Source organism: Musca domestica, unplaced genomic scaffold, assembly GCF_030504385.1.
Source record: "Musca domestica strain aabys unplaced genomic scaffold, Musca_domestica.polishedcontigs.V.1.1 81, whole genome shotgun sequence".
Lineage (NCBI taxonomy): Eukaryota > Metazoa > Arthropoda > Insecta > Diptera > Muscidae > Musca > Musca domestica.
Genome location: NW_026712412.1, coordinates 1,406,486 through 1,424,107, shown reverse-complemented (window position 1 = coordinate 1,424,107; position 17,622 = coordinate 1,406,486). Strand labels below are relative to the sequence as shown.

Sequence of the window (17,622 nt, the reverse complement as noted above, 5' to 3'; positions counted from 1 at the left end):
ACAATTGTTAATCTCGTGACCATTTCTCAGACAATTCACACATAGGCGACGACGCATAACGATAGAAAATCTTTTGGAGATCGACACATTTTTGAAATGAGGACATTCAAGAAGCAAATGATTATGCTGCTGTCAAAGAATACAAGAGCTGTTTTGGGGGGATTTGAAATTATCCGATGACTTCGACTTTGTTATATGTGTATGTACCTTTTTTACAATAGATTTTGTTGCCTGTTCACTTCCCCTCATATCATGCAAGCACTTTAAAGTTCGAATCCTTTCTGTTAAGAAGCTATCCAAATCTTTCCAAAGTGATATTGCCGATTTGTCTTTTACGTTTTGTTCCCACAACGTTTGCGTAACTTTTAGTAACCGCTGAAGACACAAGAAAACCAAAAATGGGATCCCAATTTTCAGTACGGATGTCATAGATGGACATCGCCGACAAACAAGCATTAATTCCACGTTGTAGGGTTTTTAATCCCGATGTGAATTCATTTTGTAAAATTGGCAAAGCGGAAAGAATTTTAAATTGGTTGTGGACAAGTAACCGCAGATTGTCATAATTATATTTTAAAACTTTCCACGCAAGACCGAAACTGCAGTGGGTCAACGGAAATCTCGAGATAATTTCTCGAGCCTCTCCACTAGTTTTGCGCGTAAGATGGCAAAGACGCTCTATACCGCTTAAACGCGAATTATTTATGTACACCGTGCTAAAAAGGTCTCTAAACGTGGGCCAAGATTGAAAATCTCCTCCGAAAACATCTATATCACACGGAGGTAGCGCTAAACTACGCATAATGTCATTATTTAGAGGATCAATTAAACTCTGATAAACACTAGGATTCCCAATATTCGACATTGGGGAGCTAGTATTACCTACTTACTGAGAAGTATATGTAGCAGAGTTCGCTATCTCTAAAGCTACATCAGAAGACTGTAATTCTTGAGGAGTATTACAGGGATGCTGCAAAAGTGAGACTACTGAACTACAACGAGAGGAGTTCAGCGATTTTCTCGAACCTCGAAATTATAAAAATTTATTATTTATATCTGTTAAGCATTTCATATATTCCTGGTGCACGACCTCATATTTTTGATCAGCGGACTCGATCATTTCTTTAGTGGAGTCCAAGAAGAGCATACATGTATCGAAGACATCCTGGGCCTTTTTCCAGGAACGAACCAGGGCCAAACGGTACGAACTTCTAATGCACAGAGGTTAATTTCCCCTGGTTTCATTGCCCGAACCTGTTCCACGAACCTGAAGAAGGTATCCGAAGCACGGGTGAAGCTGTCCAATGGAGTATACGACATATTTAAAAGTTTTATTTAAATAAGCAACAAAAATCAAATAGTTCACAAGAATTGTTTTTTTTTTTAATTTTGACGAGTTTCTTTGAAGAGAAACTCGAAATGTTACCAACAATTTCCGTAGCCGATCAGAAATATTCAATTTAGTTTTACTAAATGATTCTATTCTTTTTGAGAGAAACCAATTTCTTCTGGAAAAAATAAATATCAAACAATTTTTTCACAAATTCCGACTAAAAGGTGAAAGGATTCCAAATTCGACCTGATTCTTCACGAGAGAAACCAATTTCTTCTAGAAAAGAATTAAAATCGACCAAAATTTCCAAGAATTCTTAAAAGATGTAAGCAAGCGGCAGGATCTAATATGAAGTTTTACCAAAAAAAATTAATAAAACTTCCCCAAATGCTAAAATTTTCCAGAATTCTTAAAGAAAATCAACGAATGTTTTTTTTAATAATGGCACAAAAATTACCAAAATGATCAAAAACTGTTAAATTTCCGGCAAAAAGCAATCAAATTATTGAAATTGCAATAAAATTCCAAAAAAATTAAATGAATCCAATCAGCAGTGACCGAAATGTCAGAAAAAAAAAATAAAAAAACAAGCCTTTTACCAAAAATTTAAACGAAAAAATCAAAAAAACAAGTTAAAAAGCAGTAAGTTCGGCCGGGCCGAACTTTGAATACCCTCCACCATTTGGAACAAATTTGGAAATTTTTAAAAAATAAAATCCCTTAAAAATTCTATTTAAATTTCAAAAATACCGAATATTGTCGTTCTGTTGGGGTCTATACGACGTGGACCTACATAGGCATTGTTTGTCATAAGCCATTACCATATTCAAATTCGAAAACCTGAAATAAACGGTGATTAATGTAGCTAAAATCATCAAAATATCGTATATAGGGAGGTACCGTTATATCGGAGCTGTGCGAAGACCTGGCCCAGCATAGACAATTTTTTGTCATAGGCTGTAGCATCCATTACGAAGTTCAAATTCGACATCTCAAACAATTTCGGTGGGTATTGTACCTAAACACGTCAAAATACCGAATTTAGGGAGGTACTGATATATGGGGCTTAAACGAAGACCTGGACCTGCATAGAAAATTTTCTGTCACAGACTGTAGATCCCATTACGAATTCTAAATACGTAATTTGAAACAATTCCGGTGAATAATGTCGCTAAAATCATCAAAATACCGAATATTGGGAGGTACCGTTATATGGGGGCTATACGAAGACGTAGACCTGCATAGAAAATTTTCTGTCATAGGCTGTAGTATCCATCACGAACTTCAAATACCAAATTTGAAACAATTTTGGTGAATAATGTCGCTAAAATCATCAAAATACCGAATATCGGGAGGTACCGTTATATGGGGGCTATATGAAAACGTGGACCTGCACAGACAATTTTCTGTCTTAGGCTGTAGTATCCCTTTCGAACTTCAAATACCAAATTTGAAACAATTCCGGTGAATACTGTCGCTAAAATCATAAAAATACCGAATATCGGGAGGTACCTTTATATGGGGGCTATACGAAGACGAGGACCTACATGGCCCATTTACGAACTTAACCTGCCTACTGGAAAAATAAACATGTGTGCAAAATTTTAGCCTTCTATCTCTATTCGTTCGAAAGATAGCGTGATTACAACAGACAGACAGACAGACGGACGGACAGACAGACAGACAGACAGACAGACAGACAGACGGACAGACAAACAGACAGACGGACATCGCTAAATCGACTTAGAATTTTACGCTGATCAAGAATATATATACTTTGTTGGGTCTGACATGAGTATTTCGAGGAGTTACAAACGGAATGACAAAGTTAATATACCCTCCATAGTATGGTGGAGGGTATAAAAAAATGGCAAAAACAATAATATATTTAAATTTTTGTGTATAAAAAATATTCAAAAACTTTCAAAAATATAAATTATTATTTCAAAAATATTCACTTTCGTATCAAAAAAGTGCATTATTTATACGAACCGACCAATAAATCGACCAATGCGGACTGTAGGTTGCACGATATTTAATTATTTCCAAAATAATTACAATCTGTTCATACACCATTAACATACATATATAAATTTTTTTATCACCTTTGTACCAACGTATTAACTAACCACCATCGATCGAACCGAATGGTGTAGCGCACACGTAACAAAGAAGAAAGAAAAAGATAAATAAAAAACTAGGCGAGCGACGGCTGCCTATCCAAGCATATGGCGTATGTATAAACATCAAACAAACGATCGACCACAAGCGTACATATGTCACACGCTTAAATATGTTAATATAATTATGTATAATGGATCGGTGGAAAAATAGAAAATATGAACAAGTGATTTTTGGAGTTTGGTGTGTTTTGTTTTTTCCTTTTATTATTCTTTTTGAACGTGAAAGAACACCAGAGTGAATGGATGCTATTGCAATATTTATTGTATTTATTTATAAAAATTATTTAAATTTCATTAAAAAAACGATTGCACCACAATTATTATTAAAAATAATTAATTTTAATTTTATCCACACACTTTTGAAACAAAATTCAGTACTTAATAATTATTTTTAAACACAAAATAATCTTTTTTTCCACTGTCCGTCTGAGATTAATAAACAAGAGAACGATAGAAGGACGGACAAACAAAGGGAATACGCGACGCGTTGCAAAGCGGCCTTTGTTGTGGCAAAACAGAACAGGTTAACGATCTTTATTTTTTGTTTTTTTATTAATTTCGATAGTTATTATTTTTTTCTTCGCGAGCTCACTATAAAAAAAAAAAAAACACTGCACTGACCTACCTTTTGTTGATGATGATTTGAATAGATGAAGACGATTAAATGAAGTTGATGGGGGATAATGATGTTGTTGCTGTTGGGACAAAACCAAGTAAAAATCCAATTAGAAAACGAAACCAAGTTGCTCGTATCCGGCTCGAATGGACCAAATAATGTTACCGCCTAAATTGCGTGTAAACAAATAAAACAAATAAAAATAAAACACGAACGTTTTAGATGTAAACTCAAATAATAATTGGTAGGTTTATTGGGATAAAAAAAAAAATAAGATGGGTAGGACAGATTAACTGTTGGTTGGTTTAGCAGCGAGAACAAGAGTGTGTTTTAAAAATGTCGAAAAGAGGCGTGCGGCAAATTTATACTCGTTAGAATCTGCATTTGACAGTTCAATGTTGTAACAAAAAGGAATATGTAGATTGTAACGAGTATAGCATTGAATACTATTCTATGTTTAGTGGTTGATTTTTCTCAATTGAACATAGGACGATCAATGAAGCTCTTTTAACTCCCAGAATCGAAGTAAAGTTTTGTTTAGCGAATCCTCTTCTTCAACATTTATCGTGGTAGCAAAGCTTTGAATTACCAACGATCGAATCGGCCCAGTGACAAGCCAACCGAAAACTGTATTTTGTGCTAACAACGATCCGGACACAATAGAACGACAACCATCCAACAAGATTTTAGGGTATAAATCTGCCCCAAGCAGCAGATCTACTAGACGTGAATCGAATAAATTAATGTCTGCCAAACGAATATTGGGAATATGCGACCTAAAATCTAATGAGACGGTGAACGAAGGTAAATTTCCAGAAATAAGTGGCAAAACTAAAGCATTAGTTTCCAACAAGACCGATGAATCACAAGGACTTCCAATTTTAATCGAAAAAAATTTTGTGTGAATTTGCGTTAATTGTGCAATATTAACGCCCGAAATACTGATATTTGTTGAAGAAACTGGGAGTTGTAGACGATTCTGGAGCCGCTTAGATAAAAAGGACGATTCAGAAGCGGGGTCTATCAAAGCCCTAGCTAGGTAAGAAATTCCACAATGAATTAGGTTCACCATCGCGGTTCCTAAAAGCGCACATTTATTTTGTGCCGCGTGAAATACTTGTCGGGGATTACCACTAGTCGATATAGAAGGAACTGATGGATCGACCGAAGAACTTTGAGAACGATTTCCAACGTTATTGCTATTTCTATTAGGTTGGTGCCGAAGATGAATTAGAAGGCGAATAATCAGTTCTACGCAACAATGAGTGATGTGTTCTACAGTGGTTTTTATTTACCTGCATCAACATTAGCTGCGCATTGGCCTTTGCAGACCAAAAAACTTTTTTTATGCCATTTTTTTCTGAATCCCTTTATTTGAATTGTATTTAAGTGCCTAATCGATAGCTGCACATTGGACATTCCTGCCTCGAAAATTTGGTAATTTTTTTTTTAATTTGGTTACAAAAGTTGTATTTATCTGCACAAGAAAATTTTTTGCAAACTCAAAGAAGACACTAAGAACTACCTCTTCGTTTTTGTTTTTGTATTCGCAAAAACAATAACAACACAAGAAAAGAGCATGCATTAAAAACATATTCTCGCTTCCTCTCCCACACTAAAAGATGGTTATGCTGGATAAAACACCACTGATGCTCAAATACATATGTTGTGAATTGGTCTCTCTGAGTTTGTCTATCCATTGCTTAACTACTTTTGATGAGCTAAAAGAGAACACTCTTTTGTTTGAAGTTTCGATGACGCTAATGGTGAGCATTGCTTGCCTAGACAATTCATGAGAATTATGAATTATTTATTTTATGTTAAATTGTTGTGTTTAATATAATTAAACCACTTAATAAATGTATTATAAACTACGTACGTAAGTAAAATAAAGATTGCTGCTTTGTTGTGCACGAATAGAAAATTAAAGATACCTGCACTTTTTGTGCACGTAAGTAAAATTAAAGATACCTGCTTCATTGTGCAGATAAATGCAATGAAGCTACCTGCATTTTGGGCATTGCTGCACAAGATGTCGTGCAATTTTTGATTGTGCAGGTAAGCAAAAAATACTGTACCACATTTAGAACACCGATGCTTGCTAATACAATTGTTAATCTCGTGACCATTTCTCAGACAATTCACACATAGGCGACGACGCATGACGATAGAAAATCTTTTGGAGATCGACATATTTTTGAAACGAGGACATTCAAGAAGCAAATGATTATGCTGCTGTCAAAGAATACAAGAGCTGTTTTGGGGGGATTTGAAATTATCCGATGACTTCGACTTTGTTATATGTGTATGTACCTTTTTTACAATAGATTTTGTTGCCTGTTCACTTCCCCTCATATCATGCAAGCATTTTAAAGTTCGAATCCTTTCTGTTAAGAAGCTATCCAAATCTTTCCAAAGTGATATTGCCGATTTGTCTTTTACGTTTTGTTCCCACAACGTTTGCGTAACTTTTAGTAACCGCTGAAGACACAAGAAAACCAAAAATGGGATCCCAATTTTCAGTACGGATGTCATAGATGGACATCGCCGACAAACAAGCATTAATTCCACGTTGTAGGGTTTTTAATCCCGATGTGAATTCATTTTGTAAAATTGGCAAAGCGGAAAGAATTTTAAATTGGTTGTGGACAAGTAACCGCAGATTGTCATAATTATCTTTTAAAACTTTCCACGCAAGACCGAAACTGCAGTGGGTCAACGGAAATCTCGAGATAATTTCTCGAGCCTCTCCACTAGTTTTGCGCGTAAGATGGCAAAGACGCTCTATACCGCTTAAACGCGAATTATTTATGTACACCGTGCTAAAAAGGTCTCTAAACGTGGGCCAAGATTGAAAATCTCCTCCGAAAACATCTATATCACACGGAGGTAGCGCTAAACTACGCATAATGTCATTATTTAGAGGATCAATTAAAATCTGATAAACACTAGGATTCCCAATATTCGACATTGGGGAGCTAGTATTACCTACTTACTGAGAAGTATATGTAGCAGAGTTCGCTATCTCTAAAGCTACATCAGAAGACTGTAATTCTTGAGGAGTATTACAGGGATGCTGCAAAAGTGAGACTACTGAACTACAACGAGAGGAGTTCAGCGATTTTCTCGAACCTCGAAATTATAAAAATTTATTATTTATATCTGTTAAGCATTTCATATATTCCTGGTGACTCGATCATTTCTTTAGTGGAGTCCAAGAAGAGCATACATGTATCGAAGACATCCTGGGCCTTTTTCCAGGAACGAACCAGGGCCAAACGGTACGAACTTCTAATGCACAGAGGTTAATTTCCCCTGGTTTCATTGCCCGAACCTGTTCCACGAACCTGAAGAAGGTATCCGAAGCACGGGTGAAGCTGTCCAATGGAGTATACGACATATTTAAAAGTTTTATTTAAATAAGCAACAAAAATCAAATAGTTCACAAGAATTGTTTTTTTTTTTAATTTCTTTGAAGAGAAACTCGAAATGTTACCAACAATTTCCTTAGCCGATCAGAAATATTCAATTTAGTTTTACTAAATGATTCTATTCTTTTTGAGAGAAACCAATTTCTTCTGGAAAAAATAAATATCAAACAATTTTTTCACAAATTCCGACTAAAAGGTGAAAGGATTCCAAATTCGACCTGATTCTTCACGAGAGAAACCAATTTCTTCTAGAAAAGAATTAAAATCGACCAAAATTTCCAAGAATTCTTAAAAGATGTAAGCAAGCGGCAGGATCTAATATGAAGTTTTACCAAAAAAATTAATAAAACTTCCCCAAATGCTAAAATTTTCCAGAATTCTTAAAGAAAATCAACGAAGGTTTTTTTTAATAATGGCACAAAAATTACCAAAATGATCAAAAACTGTTAAATTTCCGGCAAAAAGCAATCAAATTATTGAAATTGCAATAAAATTCCAAAAAAATTAAATGAATCCAATCAGCAGTGACCGAAATGTCAGAAAAAAAAAAATAAAAAAACAAGCCTTTTACCAAAAATTTAAACGAAAAAATCAAAAAAAAAAAATGGCAAAAACAATAATATATTTAAATTTTTGTGTATAAAAAATATTCAAAAATTTTCAAAAATATAAATTATTATTTCAAAAATATTCACTTTCGTATCAAAAAAGTGCATTATTTATACGAACCGATCAATAAATCGACCAATGCGGACTGTAGGTTGCACGATATTTAATTATTTCCAAAATAATTACAATCTGTTCATACACCATTAACATACATATATAAATTTTTTTATCACCTTTGTACCAACGTATTAACTAACCACCATCGATCGAACCGAATGGTGTAGCGCACACGTAACAAAGAAGAAAGAAAAAGATAAATAAAAAACTAGGCGAGCGACGGCTGCCTATCCAAGCATATGGCGTATGTATAAACATCACACGCTTAAATATGTTAATATAATTATGTATAATGGATCGGTGGAAAAATAGAAAATATGAACAAGTGATTTTTGGAGTTTGGTGTGTTTTGTTTTTTCCTTTTATTATTCTTTTTGAACGTGAAAGAACACCAGAGTGAATGGATGCTATTGCAATATTTATTGTATTTATTTATAAAAATTATTTAAATTTCATTAAAAAAACGATTGCACCACAATTATTATTAAAAATAATTAATTTTTATTTTATCCACACACTTTTGAAACAAAATTCAGTACGTAATAATTATTTTTAAACACAAAATAATCTTTTTTTCCACTGTCCGTCTGAGATTAATAAACAAGAGAACGATAGAAGGACGGACAAACAAAGGGAATACGCGACGCGTTGCAAAGCGGCCTTTGTTGTTGCAAAACAGAACAGGTTAACGATCTTTATTTTTTGTTTTTTTATTAATTTCGATAGTTATTATTTTTTTCTTCGCGAGCTCACTATAAAAAAAAACACTGCACTGACCTACCTTTTGTTGATGATGATTTGAATAGATGAAGACGATTAAATGAAGTTGATGGGGGATAATGATGTTGTTGCTGTTGGGACAAAACCAAATAAAAATCCAATTAGAAAACGAAACCAAGTTGCTCGTATCCGGCTCGAATGGACCAAATAATGTTACCGCCTAAATTGCGTGTAAACAAATAAAACAAATAAAAATAAAACACGAACGTTTTAGATGTAAACTCAAATAATAATTGGTAGGTTTATTGGGATAAAAAAAAATAAGAGGGGTAGGACAGATTACCTGTTGGTTGGTTTAGCAGCGAGAACAAGAGTGTGTTTTAATAATGTCGAAAAGAGGCGTGCGGCAAATTTATACTCGTTAGAATCTGCATTTGACAGTTCAATGTTGTAACAAAAAGGAATATGTAGATTGTAACGAGTATAGCATTGAATACTATTCTATGTTTAGTGGTTGATTTTTCTCAATTGAACATAGGACGATCAATGAAGCTCTTTTAACTCCCAGAATCGAAGTAAAGTTTTGTTTAGCGAATCCTCTTCTTCAACATTTATCGTGGTAGCAAAGCTTTGAATTACCAACGATCGAATCGGCCCAGTGACAAGCCAACCGAAAACTGTATTTTGTGCTAACAACGATCCGGACACAATAGAACGACAACCATCCAACAAGATTTTAGGGTATAAATCTGCCCCAAGCAGCAGATCTACTAGACGAGAATCGAATAAATTAATGTCTGCCAAACGAATATTGGGAATATGCGACCTAAAATCTAATGAGACGGTGAACGAAGGTAAATTTCCAGAAATAAGTGGCAAAACTAAAGCATTAGTTTCCAACAAGACCGATGAATCACAAGGACTTCCAATTTTAATCGAAAAAAATTTTGTGTGAATTTGCGTTAATTGTGCAATATTAACGCCCGAAATACTGATATTTGTTGAAGAAACTGGGAGTTGTAGACGATTCTGGAGCCGCTCAGATAAAAAGGACGATTCAGAAGCGGGGTCTATCAAAGCCCTAGCTAGGTAAGAAATTCCACAATGAATTAGGTTCACCATCGCGGTTCCTAAAAGCGCAGATTTATTTTGTGCCTCGTGAAATACTTGTCGGGGATTACCACTAGTCGATATAGAAGGAACTGATGGATCGACCGAAGAACTTTGAGAACGATTTCCAACGTTATTACTATTTCTATTAGGTTGGTGCCGAAGATGAATTAGAAGGCGAATAATCAGTTCTACGCAACAATGAGTGATGTGTTCTACAGTGGTTTTTATTTACCTGCATCAACATTAGCTGCGCATTGGCCTTTGCAGACCAAAAAACTTTTTTTATGCCATTTTTTTCTGAATCCCTTTATTTGAATTGTATTTAAGTGCCTAATCGATAGCTGCACATTGGACATTCCTGCCTCGAAAATTTGGTATTTTTTTTTTAATTTGGTTACAAAAGTTGTATTTATCTGCACAAGAAAATTTTTTGCAAACTCAAAGAAGACACTAAAAACTACCTCTTCGTTTTTGTTTTTGTATTCGCAAAAACAATAACAACACAAGAAAAGAGCATGCATTAAAAACATATTCTCGCTTCCTCTCCCACACTAAAAGATGGTTATGCTGGATAAAACACCACTGATGCTCAAATACATATGTTGTGAATTGGTCTCTCTGAGTTTGTCTATCCATTGCTTAACTACTTTTGATGAGCTAAAAGAGAACACTCTTTTGTTTGAAGTTTCGATGACGCTAATGGTGAGCATTGCTTGCCTAGACAATTCATGAGAATTATGAATTATTTATTTTATGTTAAATTGTTGTGTTTAATATAATTAAACCACTTAATAAATGTATTATAAACTACGTACGTAAGTAAAATAAAGATTGCTGCTTTGTTGTGCACGAATAGAAAATTAAAGATACCTGCACTTTTTGTGCACGTAAGTAAAATTAAAGATACCTGCTTCATTGTGCAGATAAATGCAATGAAGCTACCTGCATTTTGGGCATTGCTGCACAAGATGTCGTGCAATTTTTGATTGTGCAGGTAAGCAAAAAATACTGTACCACATTTAGAACACCGATGCTTGCTAATACAATTGTTAATCTCGTGACCATTTCTCAGACAATTCACACATAGGCGACGACGCATGACGATAGAAAATCTTTTGGAGATCGACATATTTTTGAAACGAGGACATTCAAGAAGCAAATGATTATGCTGCTGTCAAAGAAAACAAGAGCTGTTTTGGGGGGATTTGAAATTATCCGATGACTTCGACTTTGTTATATGTGTATGTACCTTTTTTACAATAGATTTTGTTGCCTGTTCACTTCCCCTCATATCATGCAAGCACTTTAAAGTTCGAATCCTTTCTGTTAAGAAGCTATCCAAATCTTTCCAAAGTGATATTGTCGATTTGTCTTTTACGTTTTGTTCCCACAACGTTTGCGTAACTTTTAGTAACCGCTGAAGACACAAGAAAACCAAAAATGGGATCCCAATTTTCAGTACGGATGTCATAGATGGACATCGCCGACAAACAAGCATTAATTCCACGTTGTAGGGTTTTTAATCCCGATGTGAATTCATTTTGTAAAATTGGCAAAGCGGAAAGAATTTTAAATTGGTTGTGGACAAGTAACCGCAGATTGTCATAATTATCTTTTAAAACTTTCCACGCAAGACCGAAACTGCGGTGGGTCAACGGAAATCTCGAGATAATTTCTCGAGCCTCTCCACTAGTTTTGCGCGTAAGATGGCAAAGACGCTCTATACCGCTTAAACGCGAATTATTTATGTACACCGTGCTAAAAAGGTCTCTAAACGTGGGCCAAGATTGAAAATCTCCTCCGAAAACATCTATATCACACGGAGGTAGCGCTAAACTACGCATAATGTCATTATTTAGAGGATCAATTAAACTCTGATAAACACTAGGATTCCCAATATTCGACATTGGGGAGCTAGTATTACCTACTTACTGAGAAGTATATGTAGCAGAGTTCGCTATCTCTAAAGCTACATCAGAAGACTGTAATTCTTGAGGAGTATTACAGGGATGCTGCAAAAGTGAGACTACTGAACTACAACGAGAGGAGTTCAGCGATTTTCTCGAACCTCGAAATTATAAAAATTTATTATTTATATCTGTTAAGCATTTCATATATTCCTGGTGCACGACCTCATATTTTTGATCAGCGGACTCGATCATTTCTTTAGTGGAGTCCAAGAAGAGCATACATGTATCGAAGACATCCTGGGCCTTTTTCCAGGAACGAACCAGGGCCAAACGGTACGAACTTCTAATGCACAGAGGTTAATTTCCCCTGGTTTCATTGCCCGAACCTGTTCCACGAACCTGAAGAAGGTATCCGAAGCACGGGTGAAGCTGTCCAATGGAGTATACGACATATTTAAAAGTTTTATTTAAATAAGCAACAAAAATCAAATAGTTCACAAGAATTGTTTTTTTTTTAATTTTGACGAGTTTCTTTGAAGAGAAACTCGAAATGTTACCAACAATTTCCGTAGCCGATCAGAAATATTCAATTTAGTTTTACTAAATGATTCTATTCTTTTTGAGAGAAACCAATTTCTTCTGGAAAAAATAAATATCAAACAATTTTTTCACAAATTCCGACTAAAAGGTGAAAGGATTCCAAATTCGACCTGATTCTTCACGAGAGAAACCAATTTCTTCTAGAAAAGAATTAAAATCGACCAAAATTTCCAAGAATTCTTAAAAGATGTAAGCAAGCGGCAGGATCTAATATGAAGTTTTACCAAAAAAATTAATAAAACTTCCCCAAATGCTAAAATTTTCCAGAATTCTTAAAGAAAATCAACGAAGGTTTTTTTTAATAATGGCACAAAAATTACCAAAATGATCAAAAACTGTTAAATTTCCGGCAAAAAGCAATCAAATTATTGAAATTGCAATAAAATTCCAAAAAAATTAAATGAATCCAATCAGCAGTGACCGAAATGTCAGAAAAAAAAAAAATAAAAAAACAAGCCTTTTACCAAAAATTTAAACGAAAAAATCAAAAAAAAAAAAAATGGCAAAAACAATAATATATTTAAATTTTTGTGTATAAAAAATATTCAAAAATTTTCAAAAATATAAATTATTATTTCAAAAATATTCACTTTGGTATCAAAAAAGTGCATTATTTATACGAACCGACCAATAAATCGACCAATGCGGACTGTAGGTTGCACGATATTTAATTATTTCCAAAATAATTACAATCTGTTCATACACCATTAACATACATATATAAATTTTTTTATCACCTTTGTACCAACGTATTAACTAACCACCATCGATCGAACCGAATGGTGTAGCGCACACGTAACAAAGAAGAAAGAAAAAGATAAATAAAAAACTAGGCGAGCGACGGCTGCCTATCCAAGCATATGGCGTATGTATAAACATCAAACAAACGATCGACCACAAGCGTACATATGTCACACGCTTAAATATGTTAATATAATTATGTATAATGGGTCGGTGGAAAAATAGAAAATATGAACAAGTGATTTTTGGAGTTTGGTGTGTTTTGTTTTTTCCTTTTATTATTCTTTTTGAACGTGAAAGAACACCAGAGTGAATGGATGCTATTGCAATATTTATTGTATTTATTTATAAAAATTATTTAAATTTCATTAAAAAAACGATTGCACCACAATTATTATTAAAAATAATTAATTTTTATTTTATCCACACACTTTTGAAATAAAATTCAGTACGTAATAATTATTTTTAAACACAAAATAATCTTTTTTTCCACTGTCCGTCTGAGATTAATAAACAAGAGAACGATAGAAGGACGACAAACAAATGGAATACGCGACGCGTTGCAAAGCGGCCTTTGTTGTTGCAAAACAGAACAGGTTAACGATCTTTATTTTTTGTTTTTTTATTAATTTCGATAGTTATTATTTTTTTCTTCGCGAGCTCACTATAAAAAAAAAACACTGCACTGACCTACCTTTTGTTGATGATGATTTGAATAGATGAAGACGATTAAATGAAGTTGATGGGGGATAATGATGTTGTTGCTGTTGGGACAAAACCAAATAAAAATCCAATTGGAAAACGAAACCAAGTTGCTCGTATCCGGCTCGAATGGACCAAATAATGTTACCGCCTAAATTGCGTGTAAACAAATAAAACAAATAAAAATAAAACACGAACGTTTTAGATGTAAACTCAAATAATAATTGGTAGGTTTATTGGGATAAAAAAAAAAAATAAGAGGGGTAGGACAGATTACCTGTTGGTTGGTTTAGCAGCGAGAACAAGAGTGTGTTTTAATAATGTCGAAAAGAGGCGTGCGGCAAATTTATACTCGTTAGAATCTGCATTTGACAGTTCAATGTTGTAACAAAAAGGAATATGTAGATTGTAACGAGTATAGCATTGAATACTATTCTATGTTTAGTGGTTGATTTTTCTCAATTGAACATAGGACGATCAATGTATTCTATTAATACTTGAACGAAAACTATTTTTAAATCGAACTTCTTAACTAATGAAATATTATTTCGATTATAATAATTAAGAACAATATTTTGGATGAATATCGGTTCCTAACAATAGATCTAAAGGACGGGATTCAAAAAGATGGACATTTGCCATGCGAAGTCTGATTTTTTTGAACAAAATAAGGAATACTTTATGAGTCTAATTGCCAAATGTAGTATCTTTCCGACGCAAAAAAGTATTACGGGACTTATTACATTTCAAACACCTACGTTTGCTATCGCATTTCTGTATTTCATGACCTTCACGAGGAAACTTTAGACAAAGATGATGCCACAATAACCTACCGTTGGTCTCACCGTGTACTCCAGCAAACAATTGCGTACGTACGACTATGAGTTCCTATGGGTCGAACATATCCCCTTTTTATACCCTCCACCATACTATGGAGGGTATATTAACTTTGTCATTCCGTTTGTAACTCCTCGAAATACTCATGTCAGACCCAACAAAGTATATATATTCTTGATCAGCGTAAAATTCTAAGTCGATTTAGCGATGTCCGTCTGTCTGTCTGTCTGTCCGTCTGTCTGTCTGTCTGTCTGTCTGTCCGTCTGTCTGTCTGTTGTAATCACGCTATCTTTCGAACGAATAGAGATAGAAGGCTAAAATTTTGCACACATGTTTATTTTTCCAGTAGGCAGGTTAAGTTCGTAAATGGGCCATGTAGGTCCTCGTCTTCGTATAGCCCCCATATAAAGGTACCTCCCGATATTCGGTATTTTTATGATTTTAGTGACAGTATTCACCGGAATTGTTTCAAATTTGGTATTTGAAGTTCGAAAGGGATACTACAGCCTAAGACAGAAAATTGTCTGTGCAGGTCCACGTTTTCATATAGCCCCCATATAACGGTACCTCCCGATATTCGGTATTTTGATGATTTTAGCGACATTATTCACCAAAATTGTTTCAAATTTGGTATTTGAAGTTCGTGATGGATACTACAGCCTATGACAGAAAATTTTCTATGCAGGTCTACGTCTTCGTATAGCCCCCATATAACGGTACCTCCCAATATTCGGTATTTTGATGATTTTAGCGACATTATTCACCGGAATTGTTTCAAATTACGAATTTTGAATTCGTAATGGGATCTACAGTCTGTGACAGAAAATTTTCTATGCAGGTCCAGGTCTTCGTTTAAGCCCCATATATCAGTACCTCCCTAAATTCGGTATTTTGACGTGTTTAGGTACAATACCCACCGAAATTGTTTGAGATGTCGAATTTGAACTTCGTAATGGATGCTACAGCCTATGACAAAAAATTGTCTATGCTGGGCCAGGTCTTCGCACAGCTCCGATATAACGGTACCTCCCTATATACGATATTTTGATGATTTTAGCTACATTAATCACCGTTTATTTCAGGTTTTCGAATTTGAATATGGTAATGGCTTATGACAAACAATGCCTATGTAGGTCCACGTCGTATAGACCCCAACAGAACGACAATATTCGGTATTTTTGAAATTTAAATAGAATTTTTAAGGGATTTTATTTTTTAAAAATTTCCAAATTTGTTCCAAATGGTGGAGGGTATTCAAAGTTCGGCCCGGCCGAACTTACTGCTTTTTAACTTGTTATTTATTATAATCGGCAACATATAAAAAATGCAATTAATAATAATTTAATATATGCATAATATACAAATAACTTACTTAACTTTTTCTTCGTCACGCCTGGAGAAAAAAACGCTTCGTTTCAACATTATCATAGGTTCGTCGAATTTAAATTGTGTTACATTACCGATACTATATTTCTGAAGCAATATAGGCCATAACATACGCACAGCATATGGTCGGTGATGAGCTTTAAGTTGAATTTCGAGGAGTGAACTTCCCATCCAGAGTCCAAATATACTCTGAGCTAACAATTTATTTGCTATTCCTAATTCCTCACAACCCACAGTAGCTGCGAGCATTACTTGCGATGGGCATTGTCCGGTTCCTTCGATTTCCATGTGCACTGCAATCCGTGACATTAAGTAAACACATGTTGGTATAACCTAATAATGAAAAGAGATGAAATGAAATTTGACCAAATTATTTGCTAATATAAGCATATTTTGTTGGATTTAAATAACAAATTTAACATAAGGACTGAATAGCTGTAATGCTGTGAGTTGTTCACATTAAATTAATCCAACTAATCCTTCCATCGGCTCATATACTTTAATCTTTACAAGCATCGACATCAAATGATTGATGATGATTTAATATATCTTGTAATGATTAATGATTTAAGTATCTTGTATCACGCAACCAATTTATTTTTTTCTTAGGGTGAATTTAAATGTTATCTAGTTGTATGGGATTTGTTTCGAAACAGCTACTGGGACAATGAACTGTCAAACCAATTTTGAAACGGAAATGGAAAAATTATTCAAGTTTAAATATTTTGAGTCCGAAATACTTATCATAACAACAACCGATTGATGTTACAAAAGAAAACCTATTAAAATTTACTTATTTTTGAAAAGACATTTTAAAAATATTGACATATCGATGTTTCCAAGCCTTTATTCATCTACCAGTCTTCTTCTACCATCATGACACCATTCTCACAAAATTAAAGACGGAACTTAAAAAACTTCCTGTCCCATCAGTGTTGCTTTGCGTTTTTACTATGCACAAGGAGTGTAGGGTGGAAGTACGCAACATTATAAAGTAAGTATAATCCGCAAAAAAAATAATTTTTAGATTTATTATATGCTGTTGGGCTGATAGCGGGACAAACCCCAAAAAGAAAATAAAAACAAGGATATGTAATTTTATGTCTATGTATTTTCAATAGTTTATTCGTAAAGTATTGAGTTGCTAAGAAGCGAGACTTTATCTAACGCGAGCATATATATATATATATATATATATATATATATATATATATATATATATATATATATATATATATATATATATATATATATATATATATATATATATATATATATATATATATATATATATATATATATATATTCCCTATGTAACGGCACC

At 34.1% G+C, this 17,622-nt stretch overlaps 1 protein-coding gene across 6 annotated transcripts in view; it reads right to left on the bottom strand.

Annotated features, from left to right (window-relative positions):
* Positions 1–17,622, bottom strand: part of LOC101892885 (putative FERM domain-containing protein FRMD8P1) — a 1,829,920-nt gene that overhangs the window by 1,400,179 nt on the left and 412,119 nt on the right. For all 6 annotated transcript variants that reach the window (XR_009344135.1, XR_009344136.1, XM_059131212.1 and 3 more), the window contains exon 7: positions 16,285–16,631. Coding sequence is in view for 4 of the 6 variants with exons in the window: in XM_059131212.1 (XP_058987195.1) it covers positions 16,285–16,631 (347 nt within the window). In the remaining 2 variants the exon portion in view is untranslated. The remainder of the gene's footprint in view (positions 1–16,284; positions 16,632–17,622) is intronic.